The 18,154-nt window shown below is 34.4% G+C and overlaps 1 protein-coding gene and 1 pseudogene across 1 annotated transcript; both read right to left on the bottom strand.

Moving 5' to 3' along the window:
• Positions 1-383: 383 nt before the first annotated feature.
• On the bottom strand, positions 384-9,259 carry LOC135138858 (U3 small nucleolar RNA-associated protein 4 homolog; annotated as a pseudogene).
• Positions 9,258-17,191, bottom strand: LOC135138469 (codanin-1-like). Its single transcript, XM_064068443.1, has 10 exons — positions 17,094-17,191; positions 16,340-16,878; positions 16,197-16,288; positions 12,708-12,863; positions 10,318-10,815; positions 10,069-10,266; positions 9,791-10,019; positions 9,583-9,740; positions 9,377-9,536; positions 9,258-9,334 (listed from the first exon to the last, which is right to left on the bottom strand). The coding sequence occupies exons 1-10, from the start codon at positions 17,189-17,191 to the stop codon at positions 9,258-9,260; spliced, it is 2,205 nt and encodes a 734-aa protein (XP_063924513.1).
• Positions 17,192-18,154: the final 963 nt, after the last annotated feature.

Raw genomic sequence — 18,154 nt, forward strand, 5'->3', positions numbered from 1 at the left:
GTTGTGGCTTCTAGTTCTGAATCTCCAGATTCACAAATACTTCTGCCGTCCACTCTTTCGAAAAATTCTACAACGCAATTGAAATAGAAGTCGTTTGTAGACAATAAATTTTCCATCTTTTCCTGGAAGACAGAAAAGGATCTAAAAATACAATTCGGTACCTCTTGTGACTGCAGAGCAGCTCTCACAGCCTCCGGGTGTCTCCGGACTACTGTTTTGAAGCGCTCGAAATCCATTCCCATCAAACATATTAGCAAAAATGCGTGATCTGTATTGTCATTGATCACAAATTCTAAATCGTAATTAATTAATCTATCGACTAGAAATATTTTCACGTGATTGCGGTCTTGTGATTTCTCCAAGAACTTTTGCTTGTAGACTAGGTGAAGAAACGTCTGCAAACGCAGTTTGCCACACTTGGAGTCATGGTATGCATGAACAGTTCCTGGAAAACAAAATTTGATACTTGATCATCAGTAGGCGGAAATTTATCTTACGGATGCAATTCCCCAGTTGAAGCAAGGTGTGTTTTACGGCGATAGCGGGGACGCTTTGATCTGGTCCACAAGGTCGTAGCCAGTGCGTCGCTAGGAGTGGTTACAGCTTGTTAAAAAACTACTTCTATATTACTATATTACTTCAAAAAACAATACTCGATGCCCTTTTTAATTTTTCAAACACAGGACCACAGATTTGTGATCTTGAAATGTTATATTATGTTGATATAGTCCAAAAGAAAAATATATTTGTAATCAAACTATCGTCGCGACAGCACTGGATCTAGCGTATGAAACACAATTCCGCCCGTTGTTGATCATACATCTGCAGCGACACAAAGTCGAACGCGCTGTATCTACCAAACAATTCGGAGCAGTTATCAGTGCGACTTTCTATCGCGGGGTTGCCTCCATAATAGAGTAACATCGCTACCGTCTCGTCTAGGCATTCATCGTAGATTCCGTTCCAATGAAACCCATCCAAAATAAGTCGGAAAATGGTCTTCTTGTCTTTGTGGATAAAATTTGGGTCCAAGCCATGGTCTAGGCAGAATTTTATTTCCGCGGGATCTGTGCTGTAGTACAGTGGAAGATTATTAGCGTAGTGAAAGCTGTTCAAAGAGGGTTGGGTTCTATCAAACTGTAGATGAAATGGGGAGACATCCAGGTACGAATATACAGGCATTCTGAAGCGGTAGATGGGTGGACGGTGATTGCAATGCCAAATAGGTATTTCTTTCCTGAAATGAAAAAAAGAGTTCAATACTGTGGAACTAAAAAAGGTAAATTATCAAACAATAAATTTTATTACAGATCTAAGTACCAACGTCTATTGCTTTTCTAGGAAGAGCTTTGAAGTGTTAAATACACCAAGCCCTCCTACAACTTTCTTTTCGAGTTTTCTTCCTCTATCATATAGTTTGTGTTGGATTTTCGTAAAGCGAACTTTAAAAGTGTAAAAGTGTTAAAAATTCACCTAGTATTTTTTAAAATGTCCAAAGTCAAATCGTCTTTAAAAGAGAAGTTGAAGGAATGGATGGAAACAAAGACGTTTTTCAAATAGAAAACGGCGAATTGTTCTGAAAGCTTGTGGGAAAATTGTAAGTACCCTATAGATTATTATTAATGTTGCAAAATTCTAATGGGAAAACTAGTAGTGAAATTAATTCCATAAATTTGACATTATATCTATTTCTGAAAAATAAATAAATAAATAAATAAATAAATAAATAAATAAATAAATAAATAAATAAATAAATAAATAAATAAATAAATAAATAAATAAATAAAATGCGTTGTGGATTTCATGCTGTCAAAATTGTTGTCAAATTTATCATTTTAGGACTTCCAAAACATTACCAGTGGAAAAATTATTATTCTTTAAATAATCTCTCAAATTACAAAATATTTGCCGGATGTCTTGAACGAATTTGGGAAAATACATTTTGTAAACAATCTCGAGAAAATCTCGATGATAATGAAAACTGGTCGAAGGTTATTTCAAGAGAACTTTCCTCGCCTCTGAAGCGTAGCCAAATAAATCCCGCTTTTTCGAAAAATTTTATTTTGTTTTTGCAATTTTTGTTTTCTGATATCCCCGTTAAAGTAAAATCCAGTGGCGTAAATAACGGTCTCACAGCTTTTTTGACTTGAATTTTTCAGTTCTTCAATCTTTCATTTTCTCGATTTCAATTTTTCGAGTTTTCGACTTTGGATTTTTCAATTTATAGATTTTGCAATTTTTCGAATTGAGTTCCTCGAGTTTTCAATTTTTAATTTTTCCATTTGAGTCGAGAAATCAAAAATAGATTGAGAAATCGGAAAACTGAAAATTCATAATGTCAAAATTAAAAAATATTGAGGAACTGAAAAACCGAAAAATCAAAATATCTAAACTTTCAAATATTGAAGAATTAATATGGTAAAATTGAAAAATTGAAAAATCCAAACATCAAGAAATCAAAAAAATAAAAAGTTGAAAAATCGAAAAACTGAAAAATCAACAAACTGAGAAATCAAAACGCAAAAATTAAAAAAATTGGAAAATTGAAAAATCGGATAATTCAAAAATCGAAACATTGAAAAATCGAAAAATCGAAAAACCGACAAATCGAAAATCGAACCATCGAAAAATTCAAAAAATGACACATCGAGAAATCGAAAAAATTAAAACATTGAGAAATCGAGGAGTCTAAAAGTAGAGAAGGGGAAAAATTGAAAATCCGAAATAGGCGGAAATCGAAAAATCGAAAAGTTAAAAATTGAAAAACCGATAAATCGAGAGATTGAACAATCAAAACATCGAATCATCCGAATCTCGATAAATCGAGACCCCAAAAAATTGAAAAATCGAAAATTTAAAAATTTTGAAAATTGTAAAATTAAAATATAGACAAGTTGAAAAATTTAGAAATCGAATTATAAAATAGTCAAAAAATTGAAAAATCAAGAAGTCAAAAAATCGAAAAGTCCAATAATAATCGAAATATTGAAAAATCCCAAAACTGAAAGAAATATCCAAAAATTGAGAAATTAAAAAATTGGAAACTTGAGAAATCAAAAACCAATAAAGCAAAGTCGAAAAATCGAAGAATTGAAGAACTGAAAAATCGAAATTCTGCGAAGTCGAGAAATGGGAAAATTAAAAAATAAATTAATTGAGACCACGGAATACTGGAAATTTAGCAATGTCAAAATTCGAAAAATTGAAAAATAGAATTACTGAAAACTGAAATATCAAAAAATCGAGAAATCAAAAATGTTAAATTTAAAATACTGAACAATCAAAATATCGTAAAATTGAAAAATCGAGAATCCAAATATTAAAAATCAAAAAATTAAACTTCCAAAATGTAAAATTTCAAAATCGAAAAACTGAAAAATCGACAAATCGAGAAATCGAAACTCCAGAATTTAAAAAATTGAAAAATTAAAAAAACACAGAAATTGTAAAGTTCCCAAAATTGATAATGTTGAAAAAATTGAGAAATCGAAAACATAAAATCTAAAAATCGAAAAGTCGAAAAACTTTAAAAAATCGAAAAACCAAAATGGCAAAATTAAAAAATCCAAAAATTGAAAATAGATATATGTAAGAACTGAAAACTCGAGAAATAGAAAAAATTAAAACTTTAAAAATTGAAAAGTTAAAATATTGAAAAGTTGAAAAATTGAAAAATCGAAGTATAAAACAGTCGAAAAATTGAAAAATCGAAAAACTGAAAAATCCCACTGATAGAAATATCCAAAAATTGGGAAAATTAAAAATTGAAAAATCAAAAAAGCGAAGTCGAAAAATCGCAAACTTAAAAAATCGAAAAATTGAAAGTTCCAAAACCTGAAAAATCGAAAAATTTAAAAACTGAAAGATCGAAACTTTGGAAAGTCGAGAAATGGGAAAATCAAAAAATTAACTTGGAAATTGGAAAACTGAAAATTCGGAAACGTCAAAATTAAAAAAATTTGTAGAACTAAAAAACCGAAAAATCAAAATGTTCAATCTTTAAAACATTGAAGAATTAAAATATCGTAAAACTGAAAGATGGAAAAATCCAAACATCAAAAAATCAAGAAAATAAAAATTCGAAAATCTAAAATCAAAAAATCGAAAACTGAAAAATCATCAAATTAAAATTCGGTCACCACAAAGTGAAACACCAATAAGCCGAAAGTCCAGAGATCAAAGAGTGAATTTTAAAACACATACAATTTTTTTAAATATTGTCCTGTAACGTCTTATGACGTGGAATAGAGTTTTTCAATGTACAAAAGTATGTTACATATAGATAATAAGCGAAAAATTTATTTTCTTGGTTGAAATTAAAGAAAACACGATTATTATTTGAAATAAAAATAAATAATATCACGAACTTGTGCTATGTATTGAAAACATTCATTGTAAATAAGTAAATTATGTAAGTAAACCATAAAACCATCATTTAACACAAATTTATTAACAGAAAAATTCAATAAATTTTCAGTAACGAGTTATCGATATAATTGTACTTACATCATAAAATGTGAAAGAAAATTACTTATTTTCGAGTTTATGCGGCTAATTTTGCTCGTTTTTTATGTTAAGACATTAATGCATATGTTTTGCGTTTAATGTATATCTGCCTCTAGTCTAATAAATTTTCTAAAAAAATATTGTAAATTTTAAGAAAACGCATTTAAAATTATTTTCCTTTGTGTTTATTAGTAACAAAAGCGATCTCACCAACGCGTAAAAAAATTCCAATGTGTTATTTACATTTATTTTTACGTTTTCAATAGCACTAGCGAGTATTTCAAACAACAAGTAATAATTTGTTTGTATTATTTATTCATTATAATAATCCCATTTATTTATCAGAAACTTCTAAACGAAATAAAATCTAATTGACTAGAAATAACGACAAAGTTGTGTTAGGCTCATCTGGCAACGCCTGGCCCTCGATCGAGTGGTAGATTTAACAACAGTATTGTTGCCGTTATGAGGGGTTGTCTATGCGCGATTGGGGTCCAAGTTATTCGACGGCATTTGACGGCCAAATGTTGGTGCGCCATCTCTTATTCACCGGTTTTGGGCTTGTTCGCTCCAAACAATAGGATGGGTATTTAACCAACGCTCATTCTAAAATATAGTTATCGTAAATAAGTGAAACGAATACCGCCAAGTGGAACGTACTGTTCAATTATTTTCATTAAAATATCACTACTCAAAATCATGTTTTTCAAGCGCATATAAAAATATGTTTGATTGTTGGGCAGCAATAAATGCCACAGCAGAGACCGTGTTGGAAACTACATTATTTGGATGATTTTCCATTAAAAAAAAAATAACTTACGGCATGACCGGGATCACCTGCACTTTGTTTTGTTCACAGAACACTTACTACTTTTTTATTTCACGTTCACGTGTCACCGCTAGGGATATTTTACCTCAGTGCTGACCAGCCCATTATTGTCTACTCTTGTTACGACTCTGTATTAAAATAAATTACAATAAAAAAGCTTAAAATAAGTCTTCACAATAATCAGAAAAAAAATCCAACAATAACGCAAAATCCGAAGTACTGCCACCTTGATCGCGATACAGTCTCCCAAAAGTCCTTAGAAAGTCGGTAATCAGTTTCAACGTCTCCTACAACATCAGTTGGCTATTCACAAACACCTTTTCAACAGTAACACCAACCTGATCCCAGTCAGTCCTAAAAATCCCCGTACACTGGGATTCGAAAACTTCGCTACTCAACAAGTTGTGTTTAATTAAATAAGCACAAAACTTTGCGAATGCATCCCAGGTGGCTTTGCGGTCACGCGACTGCGCAAAAAACGCCACGTTGCGCGGACACAGCAAAGACTTGAATAAATCATCACAGCCATTGTAGTATAACCTCCAAATGTCGCAAGACTTTGAGAGGACATCATTAGAGAGGAAAGTCCAATCGTGTGCGACTAAAAATCCATAGATTAACAGAAAAAAAAACTCGGTTGTCTGTAAAGTCGGTTTACTGACGATAGTTGAACGTGACAACGTCTTAAGAAAATACTGATGGAATGGTAGCATTTTTCAAAAGAAAATTTTAATTTCATTTGTTTAATAGATTTGTATGTATACAGGGTTAGTCACGAGAAAATTACTTCTGAAAATTATTTTTACGCAACTCAAAATACGAATACCGTGTGCCACTTGATACTAACTGAATTTTGAATGAAATGCTTAATCCATGATTGCTTTGACTTTGGCACTTTTGGTGGTGACATTTTGACAATTGTGGAAAACGAGGTTACGCGAGTGTCCATGGTGGTACCATATTTACTCGGAGATCTCCGCTGGCGCCGCTAAAAAATTTGTCAGGGTTTGCGTCAAATAAATCAAATCTGGAAATATAATATTTAAGTGAAAAATCTAAAATTTAAAAATTCGAAATACATATTAAAAAATCCCTAAATTGAAAAATTTTAAAACTCAAACATTTGAAAATCGAGAACTTGAGACATCGAGAAATCTCCACACCAAAAGATCGAGAACTCGAAAAGTCGAAAAATTCAGAACTTGGTAAAAAAACCGATAAACCAAAAAGCGAAAAACCGGAAAATCTAAGAATGAGAAGGCGAAAAATCGAAAGGAAACCGTTAAATCGAAAAGTAAAAAATCGAAATATCGAAAAACTGAAAAATGAATTCCGAAAAATTGAAAAATCGAAAAATCTAAAAACGAGTAGGCAAAAAACGAAAGATTGGGAAACCGAAGCATCAAAAAACTGAAAAATCTAAAATTTAAAAATTCGAAAAATTGATGATTTTACGTCATCTCCAACTTTTACAATAGTAAATGTAAATTTCTTTCAGATTCTATTTCATTCCCTATTGCTATATCCAGAAACCACTCCCAACCCAGAAACCACCCTATTGGCCTCGCAACAACCCCCCGACAACTCACCCTCGACAACCACCCCCCATCTGTCGCCCGGAAAAATCGCCGCGCTCCAAATCCCGGAGCCGCTCGGGGCCGCTTCCCGAGACACCTGAATTCGCCGTAGACGAAATCGTTACTTGCGTCAAAAACAACCAGCGCAACACTTCAAAACGAATCGATTCCGACAATCCCATTGATGTCGACACGTAATTTGATGTACCGTTCCGAGGAATCGGCGAGAACGTGCTAACCGGATTAAATCGAGAACTACAAGATTTATGTGAATTAATGATAACCTTTCAGTCCATTGTTTCGCCGTAGTTCGATGTAAAATTGATGGATTCCGCTCGACTTACCTTCTCCTTATCGATGACGATGACGCTGTCGTCGTCCTGCAGCAGTATGGTGCGGTCGGCGCACGGGTCGAAGGCGACGGACCGGATGGCGGAGCCGCGCGAAGCGAGCGACTTGGGGGGGCTCTTCGACAGGGACCGCGAAAATTTCGTCAGCTCGCGCCGGGATAGGTCGAACTCGATCACGTGCTCGTCAGAATAGGCCACCACCAAATTCGGTACCTTCGGGTGAATCCCCAAAGCCGTAGGCGGCGATTTGTACTTCGGTACTTTACAATAACTGACGTAGTGATTATTCTTCAAAGTCCAAACCGCGACTGGGAGTCGCCGGACACGCCCAACAACGCAATCGTATCTTCCATTTCTGCCAATCAAACAACAATAAACAAACCGACCAATGGCAACCCACCACGTGCCCTTACCTGACTGGGTGTTGATGGTCTGCGTCACGACGGCTCTATCATTGGCGATTTCCACCACTTGCAACCCACCGACATTGGGTGCCACGATTACGCGACTTTGGGCGAAAATGGCGCCCAAGCACGGTACTTCCCCCCAGCCTTCAGTTTCCACGGGTACCAACTTCAGTTGTAATTCTTCCCTAACTAGTTTCAATAATCTAACACCTAATCTAGTACTGTACAAAATTAAACCCCCATCGTCGGACATCGTCGCACATAGAATCCCCTCTTTTCTGTCATTGTCATCTACTTTAACCACCTTTTGCACTAAAACTAATTTCTGTGGACGTTTATCTACGGTGAACATCCCCGTGCGCTTGTCTTTTTCGCCCCCACTTTCCCCCAAAGTCCACACTTCGATGAATTTGGGGTACCGCAACATGACGTAGCGCGCTTTGGAGCATAGTGTGACGCAAGGGGCTTGCAAAATCGGCGCGAACTTTGACAGGGTTTTAGGGGGGTAACTGCAAGCTAAGTAACCGTCGACGCCGCTGGAATATAACTTGTTACCATCGAGAGCAAGAGCGCGCACGTCGTGGTCGTGGGTTTTACGCTGGACGCTGCGCACCCATTTCTGGGAATCATCCTTGACTTTAACCCGGACGTAATTGACAATGTTGGGGTCCACCCCGGCGCAGTAGAGGGACTCCTCGTCTTCTGATAGACACAGCGAGAGGATGTCAGCTCTGTGGGACTGGTAGCTTTCAAGCTGAGCCCCCACTTTGCCGTCCCACACGGTGAGAACACCCCTGGAGTCTCCACTGATTATAGAGAAGTCTTGGGTGATGGTGAGGCACCACACGATCGTGGGCTTGTTGTGTTCGGCACGGCCCGTGATCATTTTATGAAGGGCTTGATCTACAACAATTTTACTTAACTAATTATTACCAAAAATGAGAAAAAACGTACTAGTGCGGACGCTCCAGATCCGTAACGCGTCCAAACTCCCGGACACTATATACTCCCCAGAATGGTCGAATTTCAAACACAAAATGCGTCCCTCTTGCTTGTCCAAGAACTTGTCAAAAAAAAAACGAGGTTGTCTGTAAAGTCGGTTTACTGACGATAGATGAACGTGACAACGTCTTAAGAAAATACTGATGGAATGGTTTTGGGCTTTTGATTTTGAAGCAGCGATTATTGGCTGCGCGAATGGCGTTGCTAAAGTAAATGCTACAGCATCTTGAACATCCATGGGTTCACTCATTGAAGGTAAAGGCTTATTCGTAACATCCTCTGGTTTGTCAGGCTTTTTTTCCATGGTGCGTTTGTAAGCAGTTCTGCAAAATAAATCGTCGTTCGAAACAATTTAAATAAAATTCTTAAAATATTATCGTTGTCACGTCAAAATTGACACTACATTCACTTTTCACTGCACTTGATACTCGACCAAAACATGTAAATGTACTATAATATAGCAGCTGTCCACGCAGACGCATCGCTCACTCAAGTAGGAGAGAGACGGATGGCGAACGCTGCCGAACGCGAAGGCCGATTGTGCCTCTTTGTCGCTCGTTCCGCGTTCTCGCTTGCACTTCAAGCCTTACATGGAACGTGACAGTAACGCCGCATGAGTCATGCTTTTTCGTGCGTGCAGCCGGCTCCATCGATTTATAAGACCTTGTCACGTCAAAAAAGAAACATCGACGATATCACACTTACGTAGTAAAAGCATCAAATCGAGGATCTGCGTGCATATCGTCGCTAAAATACACTGATTAAAGTCACTTCTCTCATTTATACTCCTGGAAGTATCGTCCAGAAGTGAAACTAAGACCTCCTGGGATAATGGATTATTTTCAATCACACCAACTGTTAAAACCTGGAAACTTTATAATTATTACGAAAATTCTGTTCATTGGACAAACCCTGTATTTTTCGAGCAAATGGGCAGCACTGGTCACATTTTCATTGTGTTCCATGGGAGTGCCACCAGGTGGCAACATGAAAATTGGCTTTCGTGGTTTTTTACCGTCTTGGTTTGTGATTTTTTGAATCTCGTCATTAAAATCTTTCATAAAAACAGCTAAAAAAATAAAAGTTAAGTGACTGAAGGTTAGAGTTGGCACCACTGACCCAAAGTCACGTGACTCTCAATCCACTGTTTGACACGTTCTAGGCATGTTTTCTTGGTAATTCCCACACACACTTGTATAGTTTGTGGTAAAACGTCTAAAGAAACCAAAGATTCGATAGCCTTTTGAATTTTCGAGTCGGTGATTGCTTCCATTTCGCTGTCACAAGCTTTCTGAAGTTCTTCCAAGCAAGTGACAGCTAACTGATTAGCCGTTGTTTTCAAGGCAGTCTACGATTTTTCACAATTTTACAACTTGAAGCTTAACCTCACTTCTTACCTTCTGGGTTTCTATATCTTCATTCTTTTTAAATTGTATGCAAGATTTGAACTTATCGGAAGCAAGCTTTTTATGTTTGGGGACCAAAGTGTGACACACGTATTTTACGCAAGTCGAAGCCACTCTTTCGCTTACAAATTCGACTGTTTTTCGAAGCGAAGTTGGTTGTCCGTTAAAGAAGGCCTCTTCTAGTTGTTGCTAATAAAAAACGGATGAGTGACTATCTGATGTTAAAACTACGCAACTAACCTCCAATTTTTTCCTAGCTACTTCATCGGGTGATTGCAGGGCTGTAACCGGTGTAATGTGCTTGATTGTAATGGAATGACTGGTTGAAGACGATGATAAAAGTTTCTTGATTTCATCCAAATATGGGCAACAGAAGTAAAGTATATCTTGATCGACGATCTCCAGTTGGTCGAGGTAGAATTTTGGGTTCGTATTAGTCGTGTCATCGAAATTTGGTGTTTGTGTGCAGAAATGGAGAAAGTTATTGTCAGGTAATTGTGGAAGCTCAAATAACCAACCAAGACAGAATTTTATGAGAAAGATGTTGGGGTCCGGACCCCAATCGAAATTTCGATAGATCCAAAAAAGAGTTGTGTGGACTTGTGCGTAATAAGGTAGTTTGAGCGTTATGTAATCTAACATGGAAAGGTATTTTATTAACCAAGGGACACACAGTATTACGGACTTGCGTCTGATAGAGTTTTCGAGGAGAGTTTTCACGTCGAAGGTTGGTCGAATCTGTAGAAAAATTGACTGTGATTATGTGGACTACAATAAGAAACGTAGATAATAATTGTTCACATCACAATTTCTAAAAACAATCTTTGCTAACTCATTTGGAAAGTACAAAAAGTTTAACCACTTTTCATTACAGTAGACTATTAAAGTACAGTTAAAGAAGCATGCTATCCGAATATTTCAAGTGAGTTTTTCCATAACAAAATTTTGTCATCAACATTTTAGTAACGACACATTAATTTGGAAGAAGCAGTGGAATTAATAACACTAATGACAGTTCTGTACACTCACGTTTTCGGAAAAATGGGGTGAGCCGTTCTTGATTTGATCAATAAAAAAAAATTACCTGATTCATTTTTTTTGTCATCTGTATAAGTACCTTATTCTAAAAACTTTGAAATGACAAACAAAAAGTATACAGTCACACGGAAGCAGCCATTCGTCGCATGGGCTCTTATACAATACTTCCTTAGGTTACACTCCGGAAGTAAAAGTGACATAGATGTTACAGACAATTTACTAAGACATTTTTTTCTCGCGACGCGGGATCCATTTTGTGTTTATTTATCATGTGTTTTGTTTGGGATAAGCTAGGGACAGTCCACGATATAAAATCTCAAAGCTAATAGTTTTAAGTACCCAGTTTCTTGGATCATGGCATAATTTAGCATCATGTCAATTCTTTGTTTGAATCGTTGATAAAGTGTGGTATAATTTAACATCATGTAAATTTTTTGTTTAAATCGTTGATAAAGTGGGATAAATGTCAAACTAATGTAACTTTGTTAGTTGGTAATTTCTCACCTAATGCAATTTTTCTCTATCTCGTAATTTTAGCCTCGGTAATTTTCTTTGCCGTAAAATTTAAAGAAGCCAAAAATTAAGCTCCACCCATACCCGTCTAAATAGTAATGAAATTTTCATTCATTGGAAGACCCAGGGGCGGAGCCTTATTGCAAAATTCATTAAAAAAAAATCGTCACAATTGAGGTGGGGTGGGTGGGCGATATATATATTTTGCATTTTTTTCTTAATATACATCGTATTGTTTGAACAACATGTTACTAAACAACTTTTTTTGATATCCTTGTAAAGAAATAAGTATTTTGCAATTAAGCTCCGCCCCCTTGGTTCATAGCGAATAAAAAAAATCATCACAATTAAGATAGGGTGGGTGGGCGGGCTTACATTTTGCTTTTTTGTTTTAATGTGTGGACTTCTTTTCACCACATGAAACTTAAAACATGTTGGACAATTTGTATAAGGAAATATCGATTTTGCAATTATGCTAATAATAAGTAGAGATTTACAGATAGCTTCCATAAAATTTGTCTTAATCACTTCTATGAAATTAAACTGTATAAAAAACGAATGTTAGAATGCGAGCGCAGCGAGCATATTCTGGTGTTATTAAAAATAATTCATTGGTGTCCCCAAGAAGCTAAATTATTAACAGAAAAATGTATTCGCTTATAGGAAAAAATCTTTAAAATGTAGAGAATTATTATTACACCGGAAGCCAAACAACTTTGCTAAGACAAAGTCCAGATTTAATAAAAAAAACCGATATAAAGTTGTATTTTTTTTTTACTAAAGAAAATTTGGTTATGACATCTTAATAATAAATCAATCAATAATAACAAATTTTGACGTAAATTAATTGTCACTGTCAAGCATGTCAGTTTTGACAAATGGAAGTAACGTGGACTGGTAGGTTTACCAATTTCAATCAAAATTCATTGATGCCAACTGAAACAGTACTCGTACTTGTTCAGTACGCTGTAGTTTTGGTAAAAAACGGTAAATTGTTCAAATAAACGTCAATTTGAGTTTTGTGTTTTTTTTTTTAAATTGCATCTGAACAATTATCTATAAATCAATAAAAAACTCACCTGTTGTCTAATTTTTAAATGCGTTGTTAATAAATTCTCTGAATAGTTGCTGACTTCGCTCTTATATGGAAGGGATTCCACGAACCCTACAAATTTTGCCAAGGTCCTTAAATTCTTTATACACGTGTAGTAAAATTTCTTCGTCACAAAATCCAACTGAAAAACCGAAAAATCAAAATGTCTAAACTTTCAAACATTGAAGAATTAAAATATGGTAAAATTGAAAAATTGAAAAATACAAACATCAAAAAATCAAAAAAATAAAAAGTTGAAAAATTGAAAAACTGAAAAATCAACAAACTGAGAAATCAAAGCGCAAAAATTAAAGAAATTGGAAAATTGAAAAATCGAAACATTGAAATATCGAAAAATCGAAAAACCGACAAATCGAAAATCGAACCATCGAAAAATTCAAAAAATGACACATCGAGAAATCGAAAAAATTAAAAGATTGAGAAATCGAGGAGTCTAAAAGTAGAGAAGTCGAAAAATTGAAAATCCGAAATACGCGGAAATCGAAAAATTGAAAAGTTAAAAATTGAAAAACTGATAAATCGAGAGATTGAACAATCAAAACATCGAATCATCCGAATCTCGATAAATCGAGACCCCAAAAAATTGAAAAATCGAAAATTTAAAAATTTTGAAAATTGAAAAATAAAAATATGGACAAGTTGAAAAATTTAGAAATTGAATTATAAAATAGTCAAAAAATTGAAAAACCAAGAAGTCAAAAAATCGAAAACTCCAATAATAATCGAAATATTGAAAAATCCCAAAACTGAAAGAAATATCCAAAAATTGAGAAATTAAAAAATTGGAAACTTGAGAAATCAAAAACCAATAAAGCAAAGTCGAAAAATCGAAGAATTGAAGAACTGAAAAATCGAAATTCTGCGAAGTCGAGAAATGGGAAAATTAAAAAATAAATTAATTGAGACCACGGAAAACTGGAAATTTAGCAATGTCAAAATTCGAAAAATTGAAAAATAGAATTACTGAAAACTGAAATATCAAAAATCTTAAATTTAAAACACTGAACAATCAAAATATCGCAAAATTGAAAAATCGAGAATCCAAATATTAAAAATCAAAAAATTAAACTTCCAAAATGTAAAATTTCAAAATCGAAAAACTGAAAAATCGACAAATCGAGAAATCGAAACTCCAGAATTTAAAAAATTGAAAAATTAAAAAAACACAGAAATTGTAAAGTTCCCAAAATTGATAATGTTGAAAAAATTGAGAAATCGAAAACATAAAATCTAAAAATCGAAAAGTCGAAAAAATTTAAAAAATCGAAAAACCAAAATGGCAAAATTAAAAAATCCAAAAATTGAAAATAGATATATGTAAGAACTGAGAACTCGAGAAATAGAAAAAATTAAAACTTTAAAAATTGAAAAGTTAAAATATTGAAAAGTTGAAAAATTGAAAAATCGAAGTATAAAACAGTCGAAAAATTGAAAAATCGAAAAACTGAAAAATCCCACTGATAGAAATATCCAAAAATTGGGAAAATTAAAAATTGAAAAATCAAAAAAGCGAAGTCGAAAAATCGCAAACTTAAAAAATCGAAAAATTGAAAGTTCCAAAACCTGAAAAATCGAAAAATTTAAGAACTGAAAGATCGAAACTTTGGAAAGTCGAGAAATGGGAAAATCAAAAAATTGACTTGGAAATTGGCAAACTGAAAATTCGGAAACGTCAAAATTAAAAAAATTTGTAGAACTAAAAAACCGAAAAATCAAAATGTTCAATCTTTAAAACATTGAAGAATTAAAATATCGTAAAACTGAAAGATGGAAAAATCCAAACATCAAAAAATCAAGAAAATAAAAATTCGAAAATCTAAAATCAAAAAATCGAAAACTGAAAAATCATCAAATTGAGAAATCAAAACGCAAAAATTAAAAAAATTGGAAAATTGAAAAATCGGATAATTCAAAAATCGAAACATTGATAAAGCTAAACATCGAATAATTCAAAAATTGAGACATCAAGAAATCGAAAACATTAAAAGATTGAGAAATCGAGGAGTCGAAAAGTAGAGAAGGGGAAAAATTGAAAATCCGAAATAGGCGGAAATCGAAAAATCGAAAAGTTAAGAATTGAAAAACTGATAAATCGAGAGATTGAACAATCAAAACATCGAATCATCCGAATCTCGATAAATCGAGACCACAAAAAATTGAAAAATCGAAAATTTAAAAATTTGGAAAATTGTAAAATTAAAATATAGAAAAGTTGAAAAATTCAGAAATCGAATTATAAAACAGTCAAAAAATTGAAAAATCCATAAGTCAAAAAATCGAAATATTGAAAAATTCCAAAACTGAAAGAAATATCAAAAACTTGAGAAATTAAAAAATTGGAAACTTGAGAAATCAAAAACCAGTAAAGCAAAGTCAAAAATCGAAGAATTGAAATATAGAAACTTTGCGAAGTTGAGAAATGGGAAAATCAAAAAATAAATTAATTGAGACAACGAAAAATTTCAAAATAGAAATACTGTAGAAGTGAAATATCAAAAAATCGAGAAATCGACAAATCTAAAATTTAAAACACTGAACAATTAAAATATCGCAAAATTGAAAAGTCGAGAAATCCAAATATTAAAAATCAAAAAATTAAAATTCGAAAATCTAAAATTTAAAAATCGGAAAACTGAAAAATCGACAAATCGAGAAATCGAAACTCCAGAATTTAAAAAATTTAAAAATTCATCACAATTGAGAAGGGGCGGGTGGGTGGGGCTTATATTTTGTGCATTTTTTCTTATTATACGAAGTCTTTTTTCCTACCAAGAAACAGAAAACATATGAACTATCCTGTTGTTGGAACAAAGTTCTACATATTAAAAAAAAAAACACGAACATTAACCCCCCCCCACCCCCCCCGATCTCAATTGTGATAAATTTTTCATTCGTTGTTAGACCGAGGGGTGGAGCGTAATTGCAAAATACATACTTTTGAATATTTTGTTCAATTTTGTGATTTTTCAGTTTTTCGATTTTTCAATTATAACTTTTCAATTTTTAAATTATTAATTTTTTTCGATTTTTTAGTTTTCAGTTCTTCCATATTTCAATTTTTCAATTTTCGAAATTTTTAAATTTTCGCTTGTCCATTTTTTTTTATCTTTACGATTTTCCAATATACTGAAACAATGGTTAAAGTAACCCGAAATTTTAGAAAAACCATACAGTAAAAACCAGTGGCGTAAATATTATCGTGGCAGGGGGCGGTTCGCACAAATGCAGACAAATGAAATGTGTATAAATCAAATAACTTCAACTGTTTATGTTCATATTATGGCAAATTCTGATAACACACATCAGCGCTGCATTTGTGCTAAAAGAAAATGAAATTTGCAAGTTTAAAAAATATACAAAATTTACTTACATTTCAAATGGGAGACATTTTTCAGCTAAATCTCAACATATCCTCTTCAAAATTTTCACTTTCGCTCTCATCGTCACTTTCTACCTCTTCACTGTCCGTGGGCACGTACATATCATACAGAAGTTCTTCAATTCTGTCGCTGTCGCTGTCACTGTCACTGTTAATGTTGTAGTCACCTGAAAATGGCGGTGACAATAAATTGTAACGGTTATCGACCATGTCATTACCTTCCTCATCACTAGGCACGTACATATGGTATAACGGCGTTTCAAATTTGATTATTTTCTTGTTACTTTCGCCTATAGGAAGACCGTTCACTATTGAATAAAACTCTTTTGCTGTTTTCACCTCAAGTCTTTCAACGATGTGTTTCCTGGAGACGTCTCTAGCCAGTTCCACTAAAGAAGGCACCCTTGGAAGAACGTCTATTTTTTTTGCAACAACTTTCGGCAAGTTTTCTATCGTTAATATGGCAGTTCTTAATTTTGGGTTAACGCAGAAATCTAGTAAGCGCAGTACATCATAGGGAATCCATTGGTAAAACCATGATGGGGACAAGTTCATACGAGGGACATCCCAAATTTTAGACTGACCAACGGCCGATTTTTCTGAAATTAATGCAGCGAAATCTTCTACGCTTAAAGTAATGTTTACGAGGTATACGACCATTACAGTTTGATACGTTAGGAGACTTTTGTACTTGTTCGTATCTAATTCTATATCTAGGTGCAGTAAAGTCCGAAAGAGGATGCAATCACCGAACCTCCTGTAGACAATGTGACATGTCAATATCGCACTTCATACCATATTCAACCATGAACAAAACGAATGTTGTGGCTTCTAGTTCTGAATCTCCAGATTCACAAATACTTCTGCCGTCCACTCTTTCGAAAAATTCTATAACGCAATTGAAATAGAAGTCGTTTGTAGACAATGAATATTCCATCCTTTCCTGGAAGACAGAAAAGGATCTAAAAATACAGTTCGGCACCTCTTGTGACTCCAGAGCAGCTCTCACAGCCTCCGGGTGTCTCCGGACTATTGTTTTGAAGCGCTCGAAATCCATTCCCATCAAACATATTAGCAAAAATGCGTGATCTTTATTGTCATTGATCACAAATTCTAAATCGTAATTAATTAATCTATCGACTAGAAATATTTTCACGTGATTGCGGTCTTGTGATCTCTCCAAGAACTTTTACTTGTAGACTAGGCGAAGAAACGTCTGCAAACGCAGTTTGCCACACTTGGAGTCATGGTATGCATGAACAGTTCCTGCAAAAAAAAATTTGATACTTGATCATCAGTAGGCGGAAATTTATCTTACGGATGCAATTCCCCAGTTGAAGCAAGGTGTGTTTTACGGCGAGTAGCGGAGACGCTTTGATCTGGTCCACAAGGTCGTAGCCAGTGCGTCGCTAGGAGTGGTTACAGCTTGTTAAAAAACTACTTCTATATTACTATATTACTTCAAAAAACAATACTCGATGCCCTTTTTAATTTTTCAAACACAGGACCACAGATTTGTGATCTTGAAATGTTATATTATGTTGATATAGTCCAAAAGAAAAATATATTTGTAATCAAACTATCGTCGCGACAGCACTGGATCTAGCGTATGAAACACAATTCCGCCCGTTGTTGATCATACATCTGCAGCGACACAAAGTCGAACGCGCTGTATGGACCAAACAATTCGGAGCGGTTATCAGTGCGACTTTCTATCGCGGGGTTGCCTCCATAATAGAGTAACATGGCTACCGTCTCGTCTAGGCATTCATCGTAGATTCCGTTCCAATGAAGCCCATCCAAAATAAGTCGGAAAATGGTCTTCTTGTCTTTGTGGATAAAATTTGGGTCCAAGCCATGGTCTAGGCAGAATTTTATTTCCGCGGGATCTGTGCTGTAGTACAGTGGAAGATTATTAGCGTAGTGAAAGCTGTTCAAAGAGGGTTGGGTTCTATCAAACTGTAGATGAAATGGGGAGACATCCAGGTACGAATATACAGGCATTCTGAAGCGGTAGATGGGTGGACGGTGAT

The sequence above is a fragment of the Zophobas morio genome, unplaced genomic scaffold (genome assembly GCF_036711695.1).
Source record: "Zophobas morio isolate AGI-343-1 ecotype UQ-CSIRO unplaced genomic scaffold, CSIRO_AGI_Zmor_V1 ptg000030l, whole genome shotgun sequence".
Classification (NCBI taxonomy): Eukaryota; Metazoa; Arthropoda; class Insecta; order Coleoptera; family Tenebrionidae; genus Zophobas; species Zophobas morio.